Here is a 16,966-nt window from a genome sequence, read left to right on the forward strand (position 1 = left end):
TTGTTAATCGTACACTAAACAAAAAGTGGTCCCACTGACAGCTCGCTTGGAAGGTATCTGTATATATTCTTATATCTATGGTTAAAATTGTTAAATTAGTCGTTACCGCCATCTAGCCGAGAATAGGCCAAAGGTAATGGCACCATCTATTCGAGAATGACTTTTTCTTGGCCGTCCGAGGCACGTTTTTTTCTTAGACTTTATTTATCTTATACGGAGTTATATATATCTCTAAATATCATGGAAATGTTCATTTTACTTCATCTGAAACAGTGCTGCCATCTAGTAGATGGCATCTACACGTCCAGCGAAACGAAACGAACGAAACCATTGAATGGTGGCCTTTTAGTATTTATTTTTCCTGGCACCATTTTTACAAAACGTCACTGTCAGAGAATCGACCTAACCAACGACAACAAACGTGCTGTAAAAAGCCAAAAAAGAGCCGAAATATCTTGTTTCACCCCAAAAAAAAGGGCTCTATAAATGAAAAATGGCGGGCCGGCCACAGCACATGCATGACGGTGGAATTGTTGAACGCCGGTTGCGTCCTATTTACGGTAATACGAGTGTGAAAATGAGTTATATTTTCAGAGTTCGCTCCCTGGGAGACGGTTGTTTTTCAGGTTATTTTTGTGCTTTCTAGATTGGTTGGACAATGGGAATAATAAGAAGGCCCTCCAAGAGGCGGAGAAGGTGCTTAAAAAGAGTCCTTCGCTGCAAGCGGCGCGGGCTCTGAAGGCCCTGTCGCTTTTTAGGTTAGGAAAGTCGCCGGAGGCTCACTCGGTACTGGAGGCGCTGGCGGAGGAGAAGCCGAGCGACGACACCACGCTGCAGGCCATGACGATATGCTACAGGGAATGCCAGCAATGTAAGTTTCGTAAAAATGCTAGTACAGTCAGATAAGTAACGTAAGAATCATATCTATGCATGAAAGCCTATTACGCCGACTGTACCGTATCATATTCAAGTTATGCTCATAGATTCTGACCCTGCTAACTTTACACAAACTTGGCATTTAACAATACATACATATCCATATAACCTCCATACCACAGAATAAATAATAGTACTAGGTACAGAAGACTCACTCTCTATAGTTCGTTTTTTTAGCATTAGAAAGAACTTGCAAGAAGGTAAGCGATCTTGACATGTCTTTTAATTAAAAAACGCTTTTTAAAAATCAATAACTATTACTTATGAAAGCAGAAGAATATAAATGATCGTATTAGATTCATAATTGTTACATATTTGCCGTAACTTATTTTTAAAATGTGTTTTTCAATTAAAAGACACATCAAGATTGTTTAGTTTACCTTATTTCTAATGCTAAAAAAACTAACTATAGTTGGCGACAGCGCCACGCGCGGCTTATGGCTAATGACCAAAATTGGTGTGGAACGGATGTACTTTTAGCTACCTGTAGCAAAGCAATGAAATCACGGAGTGAGCCATGCCTGTTCATACTTGATTCATGGAAACTTAGCATAGTCCTACTCTATTATTTAAATTTGACTACCTTGTTGGTAAGGTTTGGCTGAAATTTCCTTTAAAAGCCTGGAAACAAAGTTAATCTACTCTCAAAATTTGTATCCTAATTAAGATACCTATTAATACACTTCTGTAATGGAGCAACTATTATTTAGGATACTAAATCCAATATTTTGTCTCTAAAGAAACTATGCATCTAAATTTATTTAGACTAACGTGGATTGCTTGATTAAATAATGTGTTCATCCCCCAGTGCAAAAAGTATGCTCCCTCTACGAAGCCGCAGTGAAAGTGGACCCGACTAGCGAGGAGCTGCACTCCCACCTATTCATGTCTTATGTCCGCGTTGGGGACTACCGGGCGCAGCAGCGGGCAGCCATGACACTTTACAAGTTTGCACCTAAAAACCCGTATTACTTTTGGGCTGTCATGAGCATTGTTCTGCAGGTAACCTAAAAATCCCTACTCTTCTTATACCTTTATACGAGCAATTCTTGTTTATTTATATACATATATATATATATATATATATATATATTTCGGGGATCTCGGAAATGGTTGTAACGATTTCGATGAAATTTGCTATATGGGGGTTTTCGGGGGTGATAAATCGATCTAGCTAGGCCTTATCTCTGCGAAAACGCGCATTTTTTATTTTATATGTTAGTCGAGCAAAGCTTGGTCTCCCAGTTATTATTTTAAATGTGATAGTAAGTCTGTCAAAGCAAGCCAGTCTATATATATTCTCATGTTCTCATTCCCATTTCCTAAATCCTTATAAATCAAATGACGAAAAATCCTTGTGAAAAAAATGCAAGGATTTTGCTGCCAGACGTCATGTCAAATACTTCTCAAGAATTCATACAGGTGTAGTGCATAATACGTATACATAACGTACTAACGTGTCTTGCATTTTGTACTACAAATACTTGTAATATTAATATGTAATTAAAAAAAATTAATATGTAATTGTGATTTATAAATGAACCCAAACTTTAGTCCTTAAGTTAATGTTGTGTGCCCTTACAGGGCGTCATGGTCTGACTTGTATTTTATTGTATAACATCTGGATTTACTTATGTACATGACTTTACAACAAAATAAATGAAATGAAATAAAATGAAATGAAATGAACTTTTCCGAGAAAATATGATGGAAAACAATTACGCACTACATCTGTACTAATCAGGCATCTTCAAATATTCGAACCATATTATGATGACTCATTACTGCTGTTGTTACTCTCGGGTCGAATGATTGTCGAATGATTTGTAGCTCCGCTCACTGCACTGATGATGGTGTCTGTGTGTGAATTGCCTAATGAAAGTTCAGTACGGCACGGCATCGTGTAGAAAATGTCACGTAGTGCCATTGTTCTAATTGGAACATTTATTCCATATAGGTAAATGGCAACAATAAAGTGAGTCACACTTTTACTGCTGTGGTATTGGCATTTTAGATAAGATTCTATGGAATTTGCTAACAATAGCAACTATTATAGGCACCTGGCACCTTATATCTTATACACGGTGTAACATGAGGAAACCGAATAATTTTAACCACGCATTTCTGAGGTTAAAAGAAGTAAAAAAATTAATATGAGTTTAAGTCAATTTCGCCAAAAAAAATTTTTTTTTTTGGTTTGTTTTTTTTTTTTAATTTTTTGAATGTATTTGTACATAAAAAATAAATGTTATTGGTAAACTTGTCACTTAAAATTAGTTTTTAAATTTTTTTTTCGTAGAACCTACTTTTTGCAAAGTGTTACTTGCCACTTTTTGACATCTATCAATAAGGATATTTAGACTACGTCCCATAGCAGCAACATCACCATCAAAGAGGCCTTTTACACTATGTAACAATAAAAACTTGTTTTTTTTAAATTAATAATATCTCTGAAACTAGGCGAATTTCAAAAAAGTATATAGGACATTTTTGTCTCTAAATATGATCAGGAATACGCTGTTAAAATTATTCGGTTTACTCATGTTACACCGTGTAGATACCTATTATATGTATATTCCACTAAATCGGAAACTATGTCTGTATCTATCTATACTATGAGAAGTATTAGAACAAATTAAATTATTTTTAGAAAATATTTTGAAATGTTTTTATTTTAGTAGAAACACTACTATACAGCACTGCTACTACTATATAGCAGAGGACGCTGGTTCGATTCCAGCCTGGGGCACTGGAGGCCTTGGAGTATATGACATTTATATCAGTATCTGTTTGTTATCTTACACGGCTAAACTACAGGGAGACCCTGGGGCCCCTCATCCCCTGGAAGTGCCTAGAAGTAAGTCTATCTATTAAGCCCTTTTATTCAGAGTTAGAGTATGTCTCCAAGCTCAGTGTGCCGCTTGGCAATGGCCTCCTCCAGCTCTTTCCATTGGGGTCTCCCATCTTGTTTGAAACACATAATGGATACATTTTTCTACTTCAAGGCCAAAGAATCGGAAGACGCATCCAAACGCGGCATCCTCCTCGCCCTAGCTCAACGAATGGTCGACAACTTCATCTCCGAAAACAAAATGGAGGCCGAACAAGAAGCTCGCCTCTACATCATGATCCTCGAGCTGCAGGAGAAATGGGAAGACATCTTGAAGTTCATAGAGAGTCCGCTTTATGACAAACTTCTGCCTGGAGCTATCACCCAGGCGGTTATACCTTATTTGAAGAAGCTTAAGAGGTGGAAGCCGCTGAATCTCTTGTGCAAGGAGCTGTTGTATGATAATCCTGATAGGTATGTTTATTTTTAATATTTTTCACTATACATCATGATTCTGGTACTGCAGAAGTGGGAGGACATCTTGTAGTTCATAGAGATAGATCCCACTTTATGATAAACTTCTGCCAGAAGCCACTGCCCATGCATACAGTCCATACAGGCATTTGTAAAGCGACATCATTAACATTTTCTAAAACTAACATTACCATAAGGATAGATAATGTTGCTTTCTAGCAATAAGACCGTCTGCTAGCACATTACTATTTACTGCAGAAAGATGAAAGGGTTTAGAAGCTGGGATATGTTAAAAAGTCATTCATTTATTTATGCGCAATATAATCGATTGAAGTCTTTAAACGCTACGCTCATCGAGCACGGCGCGCTATCGTGAACCTAGTCGAAATGCACGAAGGTTAATATTTGGCTGTGGTTGTAGCCGAGCGCGTCAGTTGACATTTTTGGCGGTCAAATACACCGTGCTTTTTTTGTTTTCCGTTAATTTCAAGGGTGCATTCCTGAGCTTAAATAAGTAACTTTCTCAAAGACACCGATATTCAAATTAACTCCATTTCGGAGATAATTGATATTTTATTTTTTTCCTATAAGGCCTCTACAAGCGTGTACACTTGCCTTAGGGCCGGTTTACATATTAATTACTGTTTAGAATGAGGTCATACATTTGCTAATAAACTTAAGTACAATCTCGGTCGATCGATGTTCGAAATGACATTGATATGTCACAGATTTCAATTGTTTGGTTGAGTTAAATGTAATACCTGTCTTACAACAACGCGACATGCTACATTAAATTATTTTTTAAACTTAATTAAAAAAAAAACCAAAAGATATTTTTTTTTAATTAACTATACCATTTAGTTCTCTTAAACGTACTTAACCATACCCCGAAGTTAACGGAATTCAATAAAAACACGGTGTATATTAATACTAAAATGTAACCCCATTATATTATTATTATTACAGGTGGGATTACTACGTCCCATACTTCGAATCAGTATTCCATCTGATGAAGGAATCAGACAAGAGCGACCGATGTGACGATACTGCGGAAAAGTGCCATGAATTCATCTGCCAATTGGTGGAGGGCATGGGGTCGGGCCGGGTGTTACGGGGGCCTTATTTAGCAAGACTGGAGCTGTGGAAACGGCTGGCTGTGGATGGGAATCCCACTGAGCTTTTAGGTAAGATACCTACCTCACACCCACCCACCCAAATGTTACAACTGCAATATTTATTTCATGATTAAATTTAAAAAAAAAGAAACAGCAACTAAATTAGTTTTTACAGTAGTATGAGCCCTACACCTAATATATGAAGTTTTCAACCAAAAGGTACCACCACATTGTTGGTTGTCGATAAGGTTGATTTCAAAACACCTTATTGACAACCGGCAATAAGTACCATTTTGGTTAAAAATGGAACATTTTATTGCCAAAAAGCTTTCGATACATTGGGTCGTATCAATTCCATTTCAATTTTGATTTCTTCTTGATTGTATGACACACATCGTTTTTCGGTCAAGACTATCATATATTCTATACATTTTAGGTAGCGGCGTAGCACTATGCCTGCAATACTTACGAGTATTCGCTAATAAGCCATGCGCGGTGCCTGATCTGCGGCCCTATCTGGAAATGATCCCGCAGGGCGAACGCGAGCAGCATTGCCGGGATTTCCTCACGTGTTTAGGGTTTGACGAGGATAGCGAGCCTACCACGGTGAGTCTAAACCTTTTGACCGCTTCCATTTTCAATTTCAATAGACAATGATGAGTGTGTATACTTGACTTTGCGATCAGTAACAAATACACCAATAGCCCAAAAACCCTTCATATATTCCACCTGCATTCCACGTTATTATTAAACCTGCATTTCGCTTCAAAGCCAGAGTAAGAAATATCCTGGTCACGGCACCAAAATGTAAATTTTTGTATTACCGCATCGTTGCCGGTCCAAACCGAGAAAAATGTGGCTTTGGCATATTTAAGTTTACTTTTGTGTATTTAAAATTGGTCAAGTCGTATATTAATGAAATACGTAACTATACAGCAAAATATAGCACAATATAACAACACAAGTACGCTTATAAAAGTGTTTTTTGCAGCCCGACGACATCCAACGTCATATTTCGTGCCTCTCATTATGGCGTCTGACAGCGGCACCTCTCCCCGCGGCGGATTGTCTATCCCTAGCTGACCGGCTACGGGCGCATTACCTAAGAGCCAACTCCGATGGGTACGCGATACTGGCCGCGCACCACTACATATTTGCTGGTGAGTTTTGCTCTAATTGGTTAATAGTTGCTTTAAGTTTGGAGCATAGACTAGGAATCCTGTAGACCGAGTTTAGAGCAATTATTTCATGAAACCGATGCTGCCAAAAATACGGGGGTGCGGGGGACGAGGTCAGCGAGATCCCGTGCCGTGATTGGTCCGTTTAAAGACACGGACGTCACACAAAGACACTTTTGAATCGAACATGGAGTAAAACTACCGTGCCACGTATACGTGGCAGAGGGGGTGGCGCTACTATGCTCAGTCTGGAGGATGTCTTGTCTGTGGGAGTATACATAGACTTTGTTTGGGATGCTTTAAACTCGGATAAATCCATTGTCAGATTATGCGATTTTGATATTGAGGAAGGGTCTATATTTTCTGAGAGGGTCTCTGGAGCAGCGTTCGAAGTCCTTTTGATCCAGGCACACAACGCAATGATTATCAGTCTTGCGAGAGTGACAATCACACAGTGGATGGTTTATCGTCTCATTTTCACTACGGGGCTGTCCATAAATTACGTCATCTATTATTGACGATTTTCGACCCCCCCCCCCCGCAATTTTTGGGCAGAAGTAGGGTTTAATTGTTCCTAAGTTGCCCCACTTGCCCCACGGTGCGTACGCCTATGCTCCTACTAACGGCTTATATTTGCGGCAGCGATCGAGTTACAAACCTCAGAGCCTGTGGTGGAAGCTCTATGTCTTCTAGAGCTGGTGCTGCACCGCTCTCCGGCTAACTTCCACGTCAAGCTACTGTTGATCACGCTCTACCATCTCCTAGGTAAGTTATTTCCTTTTCGGCGCCATTCATTTCTTACGTAAGACGTTTTATGCCAGTTTGTAAGAAAAAATAATAATAGGTCGAACCCCTCCTCCTATATTACGTAAGGGGTCATCCATTAATTACATCACACGTTTAGGGGGAGGGAGGGGGTCAAGAAAATGTGACATATTGTGACATGTGGGAGGGGGGGTGACACAAACTTTGTGACGTCACTTTAACTTCATCAGTAACCGAAAATTTATTTAAATTATTTTATTCGTTGTACTTTAATAAACAAGTTTTTAAAATGATAATCGTTTTTATTCGTTTAATTTTCTTTCATAAGCAGTTTTGGGTTATAAAATTACTAATATTTATATCGTCAAAAATATTTTGATAAAATATTAATAATACTTAGGTACTTACTTAATTCGATTTGGCGATTTCGTAGAAAAAATGTGACGTCACACTGGGGGGGAGGGGTTTGCCAAATGTGACCAAGTGTGACAAGGAGGGGGGGAGGGGTCAAAAAACCTAGAAATTCGTGTGACGTAATTAATGGATGACCCCTAACATGGTTTGTTTTAGTGTTTAGTTTTCAATAAAAAATTTTTGGAACGTGTTTTTGTACTTACAATGGTACTAGAGCCCGTCTAAGCTAATATCATAATTTCATAGTAATTTAATATTTTCGCATCTTTGTAATTTTACGTAACAACTATAAAAAACCCCTCCTACTCCCTTGTAAGAAAAAATATGACATGTTCAACCCCCCCCCCCCCCCCCCCCCCCAAACGTCTTACGTAATAAATGAATGGCGCCGTAACTGTTGGATTGTTTGTTGTATTCATTAATGCTACGTTTTTTATGTCTTTAAATAATTACGTTGTAAATATTGTCATTCATCGGCCTGCGAGTCTATTACAGACTGCATGCAGTGTCAGGTAGGGAGACAACGTTTTTCGTGGCTGTGTAAGCCAATACGGGATCAGCAAACACGACCACAGGCCTGGCAGGTGTAATGTGCCCGTGGCGAACATGTGTCAGGCCGATGACGCTAAAGATATTGATGTTTTGATGATGTAAATATTGTATGGATATGAAAACACGACGTTCGTTTCGTCAGGTAACGCATTGGCGGCGGACAGTATCTACCAGCGCTTGGAAGTGAAGCATATTCAACTGATCTCACTCGGCTGGCTACACTGCGCGCGGCTCGGCGGCGCCGCGGCCTGCGCGAGAGCCCTGCAGCTGTTAGCTGACACCAGGGCTTTCCGCGACCACCAACATAAAGACGTAAGTGAGAAACAGTATCTACCGGCTTTTGGGAGTAGAGCCAGGCGTGGCTCACTCCGCGATTTCGTTGATTTTTGTTTAGTATTTTTTTAGTAATTTAAGCGCGTTGCGGTTGTTACCTTGACGTTATCATATAATGATTTTTTGTAGTTTCTAAATGTGAATGAGATAAAAACGATCGTTTTTTTTTTCAGAGCGTAGAACACTTAACATACGCGTACAAATACGGCACGTTCGAGAAGCTAGTAGAGCTGGGCCGCTGGAACAGCGTGCTGCGGCGCTGCGCGTGGGGCGGCGCGGCGGCGCGGGAGCGCGCGCTGCTGGCGCTGCTGGCCGGCCCGCCCGCTCCCCTTCATGCGCCTGCGCCGCTGCACAAGGAACCTGTGTAAGTAGTTGGTCAAACCAAAATTTTTAGTAAATAAGAACAAAAAAATTGCACTCATATTTTTCTTTTGGGTGCTAGTACTAGTGTAAGGCAAAGATAGTACGATTCTCTCTGTCTATGTTTGAAACGAGACAGTCCTTTGACAAACTATATATATGTACGTCGGCGACCGATCGTAACACCAGGCTAATCGTGAAAGGGAAAATCTTTGGCTCGTTCCCTGAGTCGACGAAGCCCCGCGTGCGGGGCTCCTATTTCTGGACAGTTTGCCCTTCGGGGATCTGAAGCAACCTAATGAACCTATCCTACCTATCTATTGGTTTAATGTGACTACCGTCAAAATATTACACAGGAATTTTACGATCGATATATACACTGATATCGGGGTTTTCAGAAAAAATAGTACCATCAACTTTTTTCGGAAAACTAAAAACTTTTGGATTATTTCGACTCAGAATCACGAGTGCTATTTAGAGAAACAAAGAAAAAAATGTTGGCAAGTTTTCATATAAATTTTGGGTATCAGTTTTATGTCGATCCATACAAAAATATACCTATATGAAAATGCATCGCAAAACTGTAATTTTTTTTGGTAAACTTTTTTCTTTTTATATCGATAGTCTTCGTGATTCTGGGTAGAAATTATAAACGACATTTAATCATCAAAAATGTAAAATTAAAAAAAAAAACAGAATAAGCAACAACAAATACATGGCGCTAGTACAGAGTGGAGGTAGATGGGTTAGGTACGGCTGCACCGTCATTGAGACCGAAGAAATGTTGGACGGGTTTGAATTTGTGCCGTGTTCCACGGATACACATACTGGTGGCTCGTATTATCGAAATTATAATTTTGGATCTTAGCCAGCCCATAACTACACTAAGGGATCTGTCCCAACGGTCAGCGATGGCTTCACCGAGATGTTTGATGAAGGTGGACATTTGCGGAGCGAATACTCCATCTACGGATGTGACTAGGGATGCGAGCGTTGCGTGACGCTTTTCACAGGCGTTCGAGTATTTTCTCTTCTTCGGCGGATTTTAGGACGGATGCTACGGGACGTGAGATATAAGAAGGAGCGTCGGTGTCTACGACACGGATATCAAATAATGCCGCCCTCTGTGCATCTCAGACGCCGCGGCAGCAGAGATAACTCTGGGTAGAAATAACTCAAATCTTGATGGTTTTTGACAAAAGTAAATGGTGCGATCGGTTCCCCAATTTAAGTACCCACGTCGCCATACTAATTGTATAGAAATCGACTGTACACTTTTTTTTTTAAGTTAAAATTAAAAATATTAAAGTTAAAACTTTTAAATAAATGCCCACATATATAAATCGGCAAACCACACAATTTTCGCTATTGACGATAAACGGTCTCTGAAAAAAAATGCATTTAACCGATTGAGCACTAAAAACGGACAAACATTATCTGTTTCAGTGACAACCGTGACCTGAGCGTAATAGTGAGCTACGACCCGCCACAATGCCAAGACCCGGACCTGAAAGCCAGGAGCTTTGAAGAGGAGCTCGCGTACTTGAGGCTCAAAGATGGCCTGGTATCCTCCATAGCGCTGTGCATAGAGCTGGCTGACGGTAGACCTGTTGACGAGAAAAAGGTATGTATTATACTCCCCCACATAACCTATCATGTATTTTTTTCAAATTTTTCTATCCGACCGGTCAAGGCCACGCGCTGCAAAATTTCGTAAATAAGACTCGCTATTTTGAAGTGCGGAGTGAAGATTTTTGTAACCGAGAAAAACTATGTACTCATGTGGTAGGTACTTTTTCTTAGTTTCGTTTACTGTAGAAAAATACAAGTGACGACTCCTTATACCCCCCTGCCTCAACGTGATCTGCCGTGACCTCCACCTCAGAATAAATAATAGTACTAGGTACAGAAGACTCACTCTCTAACAAAACGCGTCTGTTACGATCAGGACAGATATGGCTGCTAGGGTGCTAGGTGGCGACAGCGCCACGCGCGGCTTATGGCTAGCCACCAAAATTGGCGTGAAACGGATTTACTTGTAGCTACCTGTTGCAAAGCGACGAAATCGCGGAGTGAGCCACGCCTGCCCCCACCCACTATCGAACCTCGCGTGATTTGTGCACAAACCCCACCTTATAACTTTATACCATAGTCTAATAAAACATGGTCTTCTCTTCCCAGAGTGACACAAGCCTACGTCACAATAACATGGCCGCTATGTATAGCGCTATCGCATATTATCATATAGCGCTGTCGCATGATGACGCAGGCTTGTGTCAGTCAGGTGACCTAGAAAGGCAGGAAGAGAGTACCAGGCGGAGTATATTATTATACCATGACTTTATACATACCTCTAATATATTACCCTCTCCTATTAAGATTTAAGCAAAACTATTGTTTTCTCAGTAAGGGATTTATGTAAATCTTTTGAGAAATAAATGTCTTAAACCATAGTTATACATGATTCCAGGCTCACTACGAAGAGCTGACGGCGTGTGTGGGTGCCTTTAGCGAGGCGATGGCGAAATGTCGAGACCTGTACGGCACCCGGCGGCGGTGGCGGGTCTCCGAACCCTTCCCCAGCAGAATTATCGGTAAAATTGCTACACCGTGTATAACCGTACACCGGACATAATTTCATGGAAATAGGATTTTTAGGTCATAGTAAGCGATTTGTCACTATAAGCGAAGTCATCTTATCTGAATCACAAATAATTTTATATGAAAACTAAACTTCGCAGTTCGCACAGTACGAGTAATTACGTCATAGTAAGCGGTTGGTCAGTATAAGCGGAGTCATAATAAACGGATTCTACTGTAATATAATTTCGCAACTTCTAGTGACGAATATAATAGGGAATATTAGGCAAAGCTCTACGTAGGTGGCACATCTAGCACATAAAGTAAACAAACATCAATGACACATCATGCGTCACTACGTCAATCACATGGCCTACCGTGAAACACGACAATCGAAAGTTCGGTTTCTGCCTCTCTATCACTCTTGCATATTCGAGCGATAAAGAGGCAGATAACTAAATTTAGATTTTCGCGTTTACCGGAAGGCCCTTGTTAACAAACCGCCTTGATGCATAAAATGTCTTATTTTATTGTCTGTGAAAACTTGACAAAAAACAGTTTTAGGTACAGTATGTATAAGTTAGTCTATGAAATTACTAGAGTCGGTAGTGCTGCACTCTGGCGACAGAACATTGCAGTAATGTCCCCCCCCCTATTGGCCAACTCATACTTTCCTTCTCATTCCAGCATTCGTATCATCACCCGTACCATACCGGGAACTGTACTCCTGCGCACTAACGCTAGTCGGCGAGCTGGCAACGTCGCACACGGCGCGCGCGCACGCCCTAGCGGAGGAGGCTGCGCGTGAAATACGCGGCGCAAGTCAACAACTGAGGACTGTGGTGCCTAGAGAGGGATGGGGCATGAGAGAGGCTTTAGAACACCTCAGTGTCTACTTAGAGGTGAGTTTATAGCTGTAGAAAATATGTAGCTACCAGTGGCGGCGCGTCAAACATATCCATAGGCAAGCCGGGGCTAATTTGGCTTACATATTTCCTTTATAACTCTGCTCAAACGTTCAAGAACAGGCAAGCCGGTAGGAATCGGCTTTTATGGACGCGCCGCCACTGGTAGCTACACACTTTTGCGCTAATGTGCTAGTTGGCAACGTCACACGAGAATCAACAGCTGAGGACAGTAGTAAAAGTATAGTCGAACGCTCTGACAATAGTAGGCGAGCTGGCAACTTCGCACACGAGTCAATAGTTAACAAATAAGCTGAAAGATCCTATTTCTTATGTTATTGTCTAACCGACGGCGACCAGCAAGAAGCAAGCTATGATTTTACTTCACTAGCAAGTGTTTTGACACAAAAATTTCTTGCTGGCAATGATCAACAATTAGTATGTAAACCGGTAACGAATTCAATAGCATCCTATTGGAAATAGTGCCCGAAATAATCAATAATTAAATGCTTGCTATATTTTTTCTGGATCAATTATGTTAAAATTTAAACATAGTTCACAAATATGCGCTACAAGCAGAATAACCTTAATGACGAAAAAAATTCTAAACATTTACTTTTCTTCCACAGTTCATAGGCATAATCACCTTCCTCCTCGGCGTCTGCAACGAGCTCTCAACGCCGACCAACACCAAAAAGTCCAAAAAGAAAACCAGCCAGTCCCCCGACGAGCTCCGGACCTCAGAACTACTCTCCAATCTCAACCAAGCGGTCCAAGACTCCGTCTCAGACCTCGAACAAATCATCGAAGACTGGCCAAAATACACATTCAACTCAACGCTAGAACATGAACTAAAAAAACTTTCCTTAGATAAATACCAGTGCCCGGTTCAGAATAAACTTAATAGTGGACTGAAAGATGTTATGAGCGATCTGGGGAATATACTTAAGAAGAAAGTGAAGTATTTGAAGAGCCTGCAGTGATGTGATATGCATATCTGTTATATTGATATTAGCTGTGGCGATGTGATTGTGCGTTTTTAGAGTTTATGGTAAGGTTCATAGGAAACGTCCATAAAGTACAGAGGCAACGCGCATGTGGTAACCCTGTTGTTGCAAAAACAGTATGGAAAAAAATAATGGTCCCTGGAGGGAAAGTAGGTACCTCAAAAGTTCAAAACCTTAAATTAGCTTACTTTACTTAACGGAAACATTCGTTTATTATTAAAAAGAAATAAAACTGCATTCAACGATTTTCTTAAATTCGCTACCCTCGTCCGGGAATCGAACCAACTAATTAATGGGCCCGGTGGGAGGTCCATTATTTTTTCTGCACTGTACCTATATCCTATATATACTTTTGCCACATTCGTAGTGTAAAAAAAATCTAACTTATTTACGAACCTTGTGGTCTCAATTTGCATGCATGCATGCTACAAATGTCAAAAGGGGTTAAACTAGAAAAAAAAGCAATGGTAAACTCCATACATTAAATGTATGGAGAATGTCCATGATGTGTTTCAGCATGTTTTTCTATGAATTTTACTATACATGCTATTCTCTACACATAAGTTCACTCTATTTCGTGTTTGCCAAATATCAAGCTGCAAATACAGATACGTGAACTCAAAAATTGGGGCACGTTCATAATTAGGGTCACAGTCAGCGGCCAAAGGCTGCGTTTCTACCAGGGATGTGCTTGTTAAGAACCAATAGAATCGCTTCATTTACAGATATAGTGCATAATTATTTCCCTTCGTATTTTCACGGAAACGTGCGAACGTGTCTTGCTATTTCAGTCAGTCTCGGTATGGTCTCGGTACAAAAAGTACTGAGGTTGTCTGAAGTAGCATGACAAATACGAACGTTTCCGAGGACATACGAAGAAAAACAATTATGCACTACATCTGTACCAAAGAGAATAGAGTCCATAGAGACGGATTGTCAAAAGTAAATTATGTAGCCTCTGTAAATTTACTGCCATCTTTCGACAGAACATAAAACTGTTAGAACGCCATTTGACTTTGATCCTTATTATTTCACTGATATGTGTTAACTTATTAAAAGAAAGAAATAAACAAACACAATAAAACTTAAAAAATATTTCCTTCTTTGTTTTTATCAATAAAATATAGTTTTTATAACTTATTAAAATATTAATATTAACGCCATCTGCTCGACACTAGGCCAAAGGTATGGTGCAATCTTTTCGAGCGTTGGCGCCATAACCTTCAGCCTACTCTCGAGTAGATGGCGTTAATATTAATATTTAACAAGTTAACACATATCAGTGAAAGAAAAATGATCAAAGTCAAATGGCGTTCTAACAGTTATAATCTTTTCGCTTTTCGACGCCGTGTCAAACACAAAAGCTGTCACTCGGACGCCACGTCACAACTGTCAAAACTGAAATTGAACTTTATGCACATGCACGTAGGTCTATGTTGCTCTGTGGTCTGTGACCGATTAATCCGTCTTTGGCGTTGGACCTGCGGTGCGGATATATCGGTCATTGGCGTCCAAAAGGTTAATCGTCCGTCGAAAGATGGTAGGAAAATGTACTGTAGCTACATAATTTAGCATGACAGTAGCTCTCTATTTCAAATTCTCTTTGATTTGTACCCATTCTTGCTCAGCGTGAAGTGCCCTAATCCAGTGTAGATATTATACTCATATCACTTGCCGGTTTTATTCTAGTTCGATCTAGTGAGGTACTGATCGTGTAAATAATGTAATTTTATGGTTTTATATGGCTATTATTTACTAAAATATACACGCTGGCCGTTAGTTACATCTTTAGACATAATGTGTTGAACATGTTAGCCTTCTAGGTCTTAGTGTGGTGTTCCACCTGTCCAATTTCTTAGTCCAATCTCAGTGCGTCCCGCTCTCTCATTACCTAAAGCAAAATGTGAGACGCAATCATGAATCTAGTATTTAACTATATTAGGCAAGAGTGGTGGGGGGGAACTGACAGAACGGGATAGTCTTATCTTTCAGTAGGAGTAGCAGCGAAAGCGCTATTATTGTTTGTCCTTGTCACAGTCACATTTTTTATTCCCCACCGTAAATTTAGTATGTATTATGGTGGGCAACAAATAAATTCGACCAATCATAGTATCGCATTGCGTATGTTTTGTCCCTCACGCACGCGTATAGCACTTCTATAGGATTCTACCTTCTATGGGCGCGATACACATTTGACTAATAAGTTGGATATATGGAATACCACCTTTATCTACAAGTATACTCATGAACACATTTAGAGGAACGCAGCCTACCTACCTACCTATCAGCAGTGGGGAGACACTCCTGACTTCGAGCAAACTCGACTCCGTTCGGCTCAACATTGCTCCGAACAATTATTAGGGTTGGCAGTGGCACCAATTAACGTCCTTTTTCGTGCACGACCACAGATAAGATAATCACTTGAATTTGGACAACCCTAAATAGCCGAAAGGGATAGTGCCATACATTAGAAAGGTATAGCATGATTCATCCCTGAATCGCTGTCAAACTTCGGTTTTGTAGGAATTGTCCTTTGTGTACGGTAGTACTATTATTTATTCTGTGCTATCACCCATTGACGTCCACTGCTGGACATAGGCCTCCCCCATAGACCGCCACCACTATTATATAACGCAAAAAAAGGTTTAATACTGAATGACAGCATCTAAGTAATTTCAAAATTAGTAATTAAATTTTTTTTTGCTTTCCTCTAAATTTGTCCATGAGTGTATTTTAACTACATTTTGATCTTAATGAATTTGTCTATGGTCAATTTAAAACACGTCAAAGTGCGTTTTTAAATACGCTAGTGAATAAAATATCTTATTTACTGTTTTTGTGTTTTTCACTGTATTAGTCAATATTAATAAAATATATGAGCTTGCATAATAAAATACGCTGCAACGACCTTATGCTGCATAGATATATTTTTGCAATTCTATCATAATATAAAAAAAAATATTTTAAGGCGCGTCCACACTATGTACGCCACTCATTAGGCATACAATACACTGCCAATATGTACATAATTCCAATATTGCCGCGTATTTAGGATAAATCAGTTGGATTTGCCTTGTTACTATTATTTACGTATTATGACATATATTGATAGTGCAATAGCCCCTCAATACGGGCTGTACAGCCAGAATCGTTTCTCCTAAGACCCTGGCATACAAATGAGAAATCCAAAATTTGCTACTGAAATTTAAACCTAAAACCTAGGAAATAGAGTTGATTTTGCGTTGTTTGGAAATTGAACGAAACAGCAAAAGCAACTGTTCCAATGGGGTTGGCAACTGTCAAAGGTTGGCATAGATGACGCCATCATAGCTTGCCCCTTTTTCTATGAGATTTGGCTTAGAGCTGGCATCCAAGGCATAAACACTCCATAAAAAAAATTACTATTCCAAATTTCAGGTACCTACATCAAACGGTCTTTGAGAAAAACGCATTTAGCCGATTTGCAAGACCGAAGTGATCCCATAAGAGCACCGTGAACAAAGTTTTGTACGGTGCT

At 39.9% G+C, this 16,966-nt stretch overlaps 1 protein-coding gene across 1 annotated transcript; it reads left to right on the top strand.

Annotated features, from left to right (window-relative positions):
• The first annotated feature begins 398 nt into the window (after positions 1-398).
• LOC134674944 (phagocyte signaling-impaired protein) lies at positions 399-15,369 on the top strand. Its single transcript, XM_063533102.1, has 14 exons — positions 399-560; positions 647-871; positions 1,745-1,938; positions 3,942-4,240; positions 5,207-5,424; positions 5,792-5,961; positions 6,347-6,515; positions 7,176-7,298; positions 8,407-8,576; positions 8,771-8,961; positions 10,404-10,581; positions 11,428-11,551; positions 12,225-12,439; positions 13,072-15,369. Exons 1-14 carry the CDS (start codon positions 494-496, stop codon positions 13,423-13,425), a joined length of 2,697 nt encoding a protein of 898 aa, XP_063389172.1. The 5' UTR covers positions 399-493; the 3' UTR covers positions 13,426-15,369.
• Positions 15,370-16,966: the final 1,597 nt, after the last annotated feature.

Source organism: Cydia fagiglandana, chromosome 20 (genome assembly GCF_963556715.1).
Source record: "Cydia fagiglandana chromosome 20, ilCydFagi1.1, whole genome shotgun sequence".
Lineage (NCBI taxonomy): Eukaryota > Metazoa > Arthropoda > Insecta > Lepidoptera > Tortricidae > Cydia > Cydia fagiglandana.